Consider the following 11,966-nt stretch of genomic DNA (forward strand, 5'->3'; position numbering starts at 1 on the left):
AATCCCCTATAGATAGCAAGAAACAACAATTGCTTAAGTGGAACAGACCACCTGAGACAGTCCAGAGATAGGCAAACATGAGGAATAGAACAAGATTATGAGAGGAAACCTATTTTGTTAGTGTCATCAAGTCTGCTAAAAATATTATCCTTGGTACCATCAAATATAATGCACAAAAATTAAAATAAAAAAACCATCCATCAATCCATTAACCCAAAGCGTCAAGTATTATTCAAAGTATTCGGTATTCAGTGTTGAAAAAGACAAGATCTATACTCTATTATAATGTGGAGAAATTTAGTAAGTTATCAACTGAATATACAAGTTATCAATTGAGCAATTTTAGACTACCTTAAATATTAGCATTTTAGAGTGACATCACCAAAATAAAGTGGAAGCAATCTGGCTTCACTACCATTCCCCATGCCCACCCCCACTCCGAGAAAACCAAAAACAAATGTCCAGAGCTGAGAGTATTACCAGCAATATCCCAGAACTCAAATCTGAGAGTAAGATGGTCCCCAAGGCAACAAAGATGTGAAATATGCTGAGCAGACAATAAAAAAAATGAACTTATAGATTTGTGATGTTCTTTCTCTACACTTCCAGTCATCATGTGAAAAATTCCCCTTGGAATCATGGTTTCTGCACTGTAAAAAGTGAGACTGAGGCAGACAGCCAGCATTTCCAGCATCCTGAGTTCCTTTGGAGGAAAACCATCCACACCTCAACTGATGGGAAGCTTCCCGAGAGCCTATATGAAAGAAAAATGCCTGAGGGGAGCTTGAGATAAAGAGAAGTGGGACTAGAAATCTTGGCCTATGAAAGTGTGCTTTTTATCTCAGCCAAAGGAGATGCCAAATCAAAGTTCAAGCAGCATCATGCTGTAGTGGGCATGCTCCACAGAATCACTGGGCAGGAAACCCTGGCCAGCTTTCCCACAAGGCCAAGGGTACCCATCCCCGTTGTGACTTATCCTACCTGGGATGGGCAGTTTTCTGAACATTCGTAAGAGCTGAGACAAACTTGGCTTAAGCACCATCAAGTTCTAAAAAGGAGGCCGTGAACTAGGTTAAAAGAAATCTAACAGGCGAATTGCAAAGAACCTCTAAGCAAACATATCCAAGAAGGACCAAAATAAGCCAGAAAGAAAAAACTGGAATAAACAATCTTTCAGTGTGAAGACTAAGACATGTGACCACAAGAAATAACAGCAAATAGGGAACCACGACCTACTCCAGTGAACAAAACAAGAAGCCAGTGACCAACTCTAATGAGATGATGATGTGTGATCTCCCATATCAAGAATTAAAAACAGCATGTCTAAGGAAAATCAGCAACCTCCAAGATAACAAAGAAAAGCAATTCAGAAACTTATCAGAGAAATTTAACAATGATTTAAAATATAATAATACTTTTTATAATAATTTAAAAAATCAAACAGAAATCCTGAAACTGAGAAATAATATGCCAAACTGAAAAATATATTACAGGCTGCTAGCAGAATGGATCAAGCAGAAGAACCAGTGGGCTCAAAGAAAGACTTTTGGAAATATACAGAGAAAAAAATAGAATGGAAAGGAATGAAGGATCGCCGGAGCCCAGCAGGTCGAGGCTGCAGTGGCCAGGAGCGGCCACTGCACTCCAGTCTGGGGACAGAGTGAGACTCCAACTCAAAAAAAAAAAAAAGAAAGGAATGAAGACTACCTACAAGATATAAAAAATAACTTTAAAAAAACAAAGCTAAGAATCACTGGTGTTTAAGAGGAAGGTGGGAAAGAGCAAGGAGTAGAAAGGTTATTCAAAGAAGAAATAACAGAAAACTTTCTACAACTAAAAAAGGAAACAAATATTGAGGTTCAGGAAGTCCATAGATTCAACTCTAATGAGATTACTCCAAGGCATATAATAATCAAACTCTCAAAGGAAAAAGAGGGGATACTAAAAGTAGCAAGAGAAAAGAAGTAAATAACATAAAAAGGAGTGCTGATCTGTCTGATAAAAGACTTCTTAGCAGAAACCATACAGGCCATGAGGCAGTGGGACAACACAGTCAAAGTGCTAAAAAGAAAAATACTGCCAACCTGCCGACTGCAGTGGCTCACACTTACAAGCCCAGCACTTTGGGAAGCTGAGGCGGGAGGATTGATTGAGCCCAGGAGTTTGAGACCAGTCTAAGTAACACTGCAAAACCTCATCTCTACAAAAAATAAGTAAGTTAGCTGGGCATGGGGGTACATGGCTACAGTTCCAGCTACTCGGGAGGCTGAGGTGGGGGGGATTGCTTGAACTCAGAAGGTCGAAGCTGCAGTGAGCTATGATGGTGTCACTGCACTCCAGTTGGGGCAACTAGAGTAAACAACTTAACCTGCCCCCAAAATCATCACTTAACCACTTCCTCAAGAAAAGATGAAAGAAAGAGAGGAGTACAAAACAACCACAAAGTAAGGAACAAAATGGTAATGGTAAGTTCTTACCTATCAATAATAACATTAAATGTAAATGGACTAAGTTATTCGATTAAAAAAGGGTGGCTAAATAGATAAAAACAAAATGATAAAAACAAGATCTAAATATATGCTGCCTATAAGAAACTCATTTTACCTATAAAGATACACATAGATTAAAAATGTAAGGATGGAAGAAGAAATTCCATACAATGGAAACCAAAAAAAGTAAAGTAGCTATAAGTATATCAAACTAGACTATAAGTCAAAGAGTATAAAAAGAGGAAAGGAAGGTCACTATGTGATGATAAAGGGATAAATTCATAATAAAGATATGATAATTGTAAATATATACACATCCAATACTGGACTTCCCAAATATATAAAGCAACCACTAATGTAGGAAGAGATAGACTACAATATAATAAGAGTAAGTGACTTCAACACTCTATTTTCAGTAATGGACAGATAATCTAGACAGCAAAATCAACAACAAAAATATCAGACTTAAACTGCACTCTAAACCAAGTGGACCTAACAGACATTTTATAGGACATCTCACCCAGCAGTTGCAGAATAAACATTATTCGCAACCCAAGGAACACTGTCCAGAATAGACCATATGTTAGACCATGAAACAAGTCACAAGAAATTCAAAAAGGTCAAAATCATGTCAAATATCTTTTCTGACCACAATAGAATAAAATTAGAAAACAATAACAAGAGGAACTTTGGAAACTATATAAACACATGGAAATTAAACAACATGTTCCGGGATGATGATTGGGTTAATGCAGAAATTAAGAAGAAAATTAATATATTTTATAAAACAAATAATATTGGAAACTTAATATACCAAAATATATGGATACAGCAAAATCATTACTAAGAGAGAAGCTTATAGCAATAAACTTCTATATCACAAAGTAGGAAGACTCCAAATAAACAACCTATCAACGTACTTCAAGGAACCAGAAAAGAACAAACAAAATCCCCAAATTAGCAGAAGGAAAGGAATAATAAACATCAGAGCAGAAATAAATAATATTGAGACAGAAAAAAAGTACAAAAGACGAACAAACTGAAAAACTGGTTTCTTGAAAAGATAAATATCACCAGGTAATCCCAGCACTTTGGGAGGTGGAGGCGAGAGGATTGCTTGAGCCCAGGGGTTTGAGACTAGCATGGACAATTTGGTGAGTCCTCGTCAGCTCTACAATCAACCAAAAACTTAGCTGGATGCAGTGGTACACATCGGTGGTTCCAGCTACTTGGAAGGCTGAGGTGGAAGGATTGCCTGAGCTCAGCAGGTCCAGACTCTGGTGGCTGTGAGGATGCCACTGCATTCCAGCCTAGGCGACAGCGTGAGTCTTTGACTCAAAAAAAAAAAAAGACAAATACCAACAAACTGTTAACTTACTAGGAAAAGAAGAGAGAAGACCCAAAGAAATAAAGTCAGAAACAAAAACAGAGAAAGGACTGATACCACAGAAGTACAAATGATTGTTAGTGACTCTTATGAACATCTACACACAAACATATTGGAAAACCTAGAAGAAGCTGATCAATTCCTGGACACATACAACCTACCAAGATTGAACCATCAAAAAAAACAAAACACCGCCAGACTCGGTGGCTCAGCCTGTAATCCCAGCACTTTGGGAGGTTGAGGTGAGTGGATTGCCTGAGCCCGTGGGTTCGCGACCCGCACGGGCAACTTGGCGAGACCTCATCACTACAATAAATGAAAAATTAGCTGGGCATGGTAGCGCGTGCCTTTAGTTCCAGCTACTTGGAAGACTGAGGCGGAAGAATTGCCGGAGCCCAGCAGGTCGAGGCTGCAGTGGCTGGGAGCAGCCACTGCACTCCAGTCTGGGTGACAGAGTGAGACTTCAACTCAACAACAACAACAACAAAAACCTGAACAGACCAATAATGAGTAGTGACATTTAACAGAAAGAACTAATATCAATTCTTCTCAAACTAGACAAAAAAACCTGAAGAGAAAAAATATATCCAGGCTCATTTTTCAAGGCCAGAATTGCCCTGATATAAAAACTAGACAAGGACAAAACAAAATAAAAAAGGAAACTACAGGCCAATATTCCCACTAAATGTATATGTAAAATCCTCAACAAAATGCTAACAAACTAAATATAATAACACAGTCAAAAGATAATTTACCATGATCAAGTGGGATTATCACAGGGATGTAAGGTGGTTCAACACGTACAAATCAATAAATATGATACATCACATTAACATAAAGGACAAAAACCATGTGATCATTTCAATAGATGCTGAAAAAAGCATTTGATAACAGTCAACGTTCTTCTATGATAAAAATTTCAACAAATGGTTAGAATAAACATACCTCAAAATGATAAAGGCCATTATGACAAAACCATAGCTAGCATCATACTGAAGGGGGCAAACTGAAAGTCTTTCCTCTAACCTCTGGAACAAAAAAAGGATGCCCACTTTTTAATTAAATACAGTAATGCAAGTGCTAGCCAGAGCAAATTAGGCAAGAGAAATAAAGGACACTAAAAATGGAAAGGAAGAGGTAAAATTATCCTTGCTCACAAATGACATGATCTTATATTTAGAAAAACCTTTCCACCAAAAAACTGTTAGAAGTGATAAATCAATTCAGTGTAGTTCCAGGACACAAAATTAATATACAAAAAATCAGCAGCATTTATATATAGCAACAGTAACTAATCTGATAAAGAAATCAATTCCATCTACAATAGCTACAAAAAATATAAAATGTCTAGGAATAAATTTAACCAAAGAAGTAAAAGATCTCTCTACAATGAAAACTATAAAACACTGATGAAAGAAACTAAGAGGACACACAAAAATATGGAAACCTGTATCTCATGCTCAATTAATTTTGTTAAAATGTCTATACTATGTAAAGTGATTTAAATATTCAACGCAATTCCTATCAAAAGACCAATGACATTCTTCACAGAAATAGAAAAACAATCCTAAAATTTGTATGGAATCACAAAAGCCTCCAAATAACTCAAGTCATCTTGAGCAAAAACAACAATGCTGGAGGTATCACATTACCTGACTTCAAAATACAGTACAAAGCCCTAATAACCAAAACAGCATGGTTCTAGCATAAAAACAGACATATATAGCAATGGAACAGAATAGAGAACCCAGAAATACATTCACATATTTACAACCAAATCATTTTCAACAAAGGTGCCAAGAACATACACTGGGAAAAGGACACTTTTCAAGAAATAGTGCTGGAAAAACTGGATAACCAAATGCAGAAGAATGAAACTAGACCTCTATTTCTTACCATACACAAAACCCAAAATGGATTAAAGACACAGATTTAAGATCTGAACCTATGATACCACTGGAAGAAAACATACGGGAAATCCTTCAGGACATTGATCTGGGCAAAGATTTTGGAGGTAAGACCTCAATAGCACAGGAGCTACAGCAAAAGTAGATAAAGGGGGTTATATCAAGCTAGGAAAATCAAAAAAGTGAAGAGACTACCTACATAATGGGAGAAATTATTTACAAACTATTCTTCCAACAAGGGATTAATAGCCAGAATGTAGAAGGAATTCAATTTGATATTTAAAGAAACCACTCCGATTAAAAAATGGGTAAAAGATCTAAATAGACATTTCCCAAAAGACATACAAATGGCTAAATACTATATTAAAAAATGCTCATCTTCATGAATTATCAGGAAAATGCATATCAAAACCACAATCAGACATCTCATCTCAGTTAGAATGGCTTTTATCAAAAAGACAAAAAATAATAAATACTGGCAAGAATGTAGAGACAGGGGAACTCTCACACACTGCTGGTGAAAATGCAAATTAGTATGGCCACTAGAAAAAACTGCATGGAGGTTCCTCACAAAACTATAAATAGAGCTATCATATGACCCAGCAATTCCACTGCTAAGTACACATCCATAGACAAGAAATCAACATACTAAAGAGATATCTGCAACCCCGTATTTATTGCAGTACTATTTACAATAGCCAAGAATCAACCTTAGGTATCCATCAGTGGATGAATGGGTAGAGGAAAACAAATACACACACACCTGAATATTATTCAGTCATAAAAAAGCATGAAATCCTGTCATTGGTAGCAATATGGATGGAATGGAAGGTCATTATGTTAAGTGAAATATGCCAGGCACAGAAGACAAATATCACATGTTTTCACCCATAAATGGGATGTTAAAAAAGTGGATATCATAGAAATAGAATGCAGACTGGTGGTTACCAGAGGCTGGGAAAGGTATGTGAAAGATAGAGATGAAGAGGTTTATCAATAGCTATGAAAATACAGTTAGAGGAGTAGCATCTAGTTAGTTCAGTGGTTGTGGTGACTATAATTAACATTTTATTGTACATTTCCAAATAGTTAAAAGAGTTCAGATGTTCCCAGTAGGAAGATAAATGTTTGAAGTGATGGCTATTCCAACTACCCTGATTTGATTATTACACAATGTATGAATGTTATAAAAATATTATATGTACTCTCCAAATATATACAACTATTATGTATCAATAAAAAAGGAATCTAAAACCGGATGATGTGACAATGAGGGCATGTGTATTTGCAAGTTGGAGAAAGATTGGAATTTTAAAACAAAGGTGTACAAAACATATCTGTAACAAAAATGACAACTAAGACCAGAGTCTTGAAAAGAAGGATCTGGCTAAAATAAAATGTCTTCCTTCTCTACCTAATCAATTTAGAAAATGCCAGCAAATTCAGTATATTAACAATGAACAAACATTAGGGCAGCTTAATATAAAAAGCCACCATGGGTCCAGGAAATACCTACTTGCTTTTATCCACAAACACACAAAAAGCCCAACTTTACTATAAAATAAGATGCACAATTTTCTTGCAAGTTATTTCCTATCAGAGAGATGTAGATTTCTATAATTAATTCATTTAATTAACAAAAGATAATGTTCCATAATGGATGTAAGCTCACAGAAAACTCTACTTGGACTCCAAGTAGGAAAGAACCAAGTGTTATACCTATCTATACCTGAGTGACAGAGGTTTGGAAGCCTTTAAGAAGTCCCATTTCAAGTGACTCTTGGCTTTTAGCAACAACAACAAAAAATAAATTACTTTGATTTCAGGACCTGGAGGTCAATTTTTCTTATAAGACAGGAAAAAAAAAAGACAGGAAAGTTGTCTTAAGATTAAGGCTCAGGAAATGGTACTAGAAATTAGAAAAGCACTGTTAGGTGGGTTCACTTTATACATAGTAGAACCTAAGTCTAACTTTTACATCTTTATTTTATTTTATTAACTTTTACATCTTATGTTCAATGTGCTAGCTTTACATATTTTCCAGTTATTAAAATAAAATGGGCATACACATTGCTTGAAATAATCTTGCTTACTCTTACTAGTATGCATAACACATTTTTGGGAAAAATTGTCTAATTATCCATAAAACCTATAAAATTGGTTCATCTTTCTCTTTGTTTTGCACCTTCTGTGAAGAAGGAAGTAAAAAGAAAGCAATGCAACCTTAAAAGTAACCTCAGCAAATTTGTGAGGATCTTGTGGGAAAAAATGTCATTTAAAAAGAATATTCTAGTTTCATAGTCAAGATTTATTTATTAGTACACAAAATGCACTGCAAATTATGGCTAACCGATACTTAAAGGTGCCACAAGGTTAAGAAAATTTCCTAACTTGACTATATGAAGTTACGATGTCAAACAAAATAATTCTGCATATTAACTTTCTCTAGTACCAAAAACTACATAAAGCATCTAACAAAAATACTTACATTTGAAGGTTTGAGTTTGTTAATGATTGTTGTTTTGCCACTGTTATCCAGCCCAAGGCACAAAACATGAACTTCCTTCTTCTTCAGGCCAAGCAAACCCGAAAGTTTGTCTAGTAATCCCATACTATGATATTCACAAACCAGCTGCAAGTCATAATAAAATATGTATTACCCCGAGGCACCTTAAGTATGAGAAATATTGGTTCATGTATTAAAAAGTCAGTTATTTAAAGACACATAATGATAGTGTGAAAACTATGTCAATGTAGCTTTGCACTTAGTAAACAGAGCATAAGCTGATTACCAGAAAGGAGCCTTAACTGATATGCAGATTTGCAGCTTATAATACCCTGGCAACACCGAATAATGCCTTTGCAATAACTACATTTCTCACTGTAATTCATAATGTTTAAAAGAAAACGTGGCCAGCCTAAGTATCATGTGGAGTCTGCCAGTTATAATACCTGAAAGTATCTTTGAACTAGGAGTTCAAAGAACTTTCAGGTATTATAACTGGCAGACTCCACATGAAATCCGCAATGGTACAGGCAATAGAGTTCCCATAGAGTCTGAAGCCGAAGCTTAGAAAGTAGAAGGCAGACTAGAAAAGTAGAGAAATCCTGAGATGTTGGTACAGCATTTGAGCCTCTGACTAAAACTTTTTATGAAATCAGCCCCACTGCTATATTTTGCAATAATATGAAGTTATAATAAACTCACTGTTTTGTTTGTTTGCTTGACTACTTCCAGTTTGGTCAGGGTTTTCTATCAGTAGAAGTGAAGAATCTTGATATACTTAGCCTTATGGCCCTTTAGCCCTTACATCTATGTTTGTAAATCTCCACAAATTTGTTTGGGAAGAAGGTTATGCACACACATATACAATTTTACTGAACTTTACCAGATATCTGTTTTCTTAACTGTAACATCTTAAACATCTACTATTATTTTAAAAGAACTTTATCATACCAGTATAGAATAAGAAAATACATATATTGTATTTAGTGTTTTCAAATACTGTAAAAGTTTCTTTGCTAATTTGTCCCTGAAGTGTTCATTTTGTTTGTTCAATTTTATCAAATCTAAGGAAGAAAAATTATTTCTAATGTAAGCTTTAAAAAAATTCCAACAGCAATCCAAAGAGGAGTGTATCTTAGTCAAATAAAACCGTTGTGGACATATTGCATGCTGTGTGGTAACTTTATGGTTATGCATATTCATCTAAAGTACTGTTTAATTTACATCTCAAGTTTCCAAGCTAAACTTTTCATTTTAAATCCATCACTCCTCAAAACATGACTATGTGGCAGGAGGACAAAGACATCCCTTTTGCCAGCCCTCAACTGCTGCAGAACCAATCACAATATACTTGTGTACCAAATATACCCTGTGACTCTCTGCATATTCATTTTCACAGTTCTCTAAATACTAATTTCATTAAATTGACTTATTCCCATTTCCATCTAAGGTTCCACAAGACTGTCTTATTACAATTCCTTCAGTATTCTTTATTCCATACCACCCAAGCAAGGCCATACCTTAGAATGTGAGGCTGCAGCAACTTGACTAATAAGAGGCTTCCTAGAAAACTGTATCTGAAAGTGGGTTGCACAGTTGACATTTTGCTGAGGGCTCTTGGGAGATCATTATGGGTAAAAATTTCAGAACTGGATTTCAACGACATGCAGAAGATCCCCAAGGGTGGGCCTATAATAGTCACATTTGTCTTACCCAAAGGTTTGTTTGATCTCAGGTACTTCCATTTGTGCCATTTGAATCTATTTTCTCCTTGTATTAGAGATTCAAATCTTAAATTCAAACCATTCCTTTAAATCTCAGCTTAGGGACTAGCATTTGTAGAATCTATTTTAAATTAACTTTCTAATATAATGAAACAACTCACACAGACCATCATAGTTCAAAGTAAATTTGCGATTTCTCACATTATTTACTGCAGTAAACATACTGATATAAACACTTATCACTTGTTTTCCATTTTCCATACAATTTCGAACATGTTAAAAAAAATTGATCCCTTCCCACATCTTTCCCTTCTAATAATCTACAGCCTGATGCATGAATATTCATCTTTCAAAGTACCCTGTACTGTGACTTTCTATGCCTTTTTCATGGCTTACCAAACGCCTGATTCTTGTTACTAAAATATTTTGGGACATCAGTTTTTCTACAAGATGTAATCACATTTATTGCAGTTATTCTATGAACAATTATCATATAGCTCTATATACATTTCTATTTTTTGGTAACTGTAATTTTCCTTCTATAAACTTATTTTCTGCGTGCATAAATGAATAAAATAAACGACAATTCAAGCCACTCAACATCTATGGACTATGTCATAAGTGCACAGTGGGAGATACAATTGTTTTCTGCAGAGTCCTACTAGTATGGCCATGATTCTCAAACCTGGTTGCACTCTGGAAACAACTGTTGAGTCAGAATATTTGAGAAAGAGATCAGAGACTCTGTAGCTGCAAAAGCTACACAGTATTTCTTATGTGCAGTCACTATGGAAACTACTGCTTTTCAGAATAAAGTTCAAACTTCCAAGCATAGATTTTAAGGTTGTTCACAATCTGGTTTGAATCGACCTTTCCTATTTCTTATCTTACTATGTACCCCTCCTTGCACACCAGCCAAATTCTCTTGGCTGTTTCCTAAAGGAAACTGTTTCCTAAAGGATTAGATGTTGCCGGGAAAAGTCCAGAAGAATTAGGATGTTATCCACAGTCAATAGCTAAGAAGGTAAGCTGCAGAGAGAGAATGAGAGAGTGGTCGGGCAGAGAAATCATGAATGGTACTCTGCAAACTTTAAACGTGCTTGCTGACTGAATTATTGCATACTCCTGCCACTCTAAATAAATAAGCATTCGGCTCTCAGTTTCTGATGCTGACATTCCAATTACACTTTCCACACACGCACACCAAATTAAAGAGGTTCAAGTCGGGCGATGTTAAAAAACCAGCCAAACAAACAAACAAAAACTCGCCCAGACCAGTTCAAGACGTTTGCTAGGGCCCCTATCACCAACCGCATCAGCACACGTCGTTTTCACTCGCACACGGTAGCAACAACTAACCGCGGGGAGGGAAAGAGCAAAGAATTCTAAAACTGACGGGGGAAGGTGCGGGTGGCCGGGTGGCCGCTGGCGACCGAAACCTGGGCCGGGGAGGTACCTGCTGTTCGAGGTTAGTCGGGCGGCCCCGGGAGAATTGGCGAGACACAGGAAAGGACGCACTCGCTCGTGTCCGTCTCTGGGATGGAAATGTGGCGCGGGTGTGCCTCAGACTTCTTCTCTACGCCTCCATAGGAAAGATCTCCCGTGCTGAGCAAAGCAGCCTCTACAAGTTGCGAGAACCGCCGCCTCCGCATCAGCCAGAGCATCAGGGGCTGAGCAGGCGCCTTGGCACGCGCCGTTCCCTTGGCAACAGGAGCCTCTTCCGGTCCCGAGGCCACGCCCCCTCCGGGGCGGGGGGGGGGGAGGGGCGGATTCTCCGCGGGTGAGCCGCCGCGCTCTAGCTTCTGGGATTGTTGCGAAGCTCCGGAAAAAGGCCAGAGGCCGGCCGAGGAACGCTGTAGGAAAGAAGGCGTGCGCACAAGGGTTGGGGTGAGCGGCCGATGGCCTGCGAGGAGCCTCGTGGCTCCGAGTGTGGCATGATGGGAGTTGTAGGCG

General features: G+C 37.2%; 1 protein-coding gene across 5 annotated transcripts in view; it reads right to left on the bottom strand.

The window, feature by feature from the left end:
• The window catches only part of ARL6 (ADP ribosylation factor like GTPase 6), a 33,946-nt gene extending 22,224 nt beyond the window's left edge, over positions 1 to 11,722 (bottom strand). For 4 of the 5 annotated variants that reach the window (XM_008061377.1, XM_008061375.1, XM_008061376.1 and 1 more), the window contains exons 1-2: positions 11,470 to 11,722; positions 8,272 to 8,415 (exon numbers count right to left, since the gene is read on the bottom strand). In XM_008061377.1, the coding sequence (XP_008059568.1) occupies positions 8,272 to 8,394 (123 nt within the window). In that variant the 5' untranslated portion in view covers positions 8,395 to 8,415; positions 11,470 to 11,722. Of the gene's footprint in view, positions 1 to 8,271; positions 8,416 to 10,371; positions 10,448 to 11,469 lie in introns of those variants that run through there. The other variant, XM_021714102.1, reaches the window with a different exon arrangement.
• Positions 11,723 to 11,966: the final 244 nt, after the last annotated feature.

This window comes from Carlito syrichta, unplaced genomic scaffold, assembly GCF_000164805.1.
Source record: "Carlito syrichta isolate Samal-C Ts95f unplaced genomic scaffold, Tarsius_syrichta-2.0.1 Scaffold305223, whole genome shotgun sequence".
Lineage (NCBI taxonomy): Eukaryota > Metazoa > Chordata > Mammalia > Primates > Tarsiidae > Carlito > Carlito syrichta.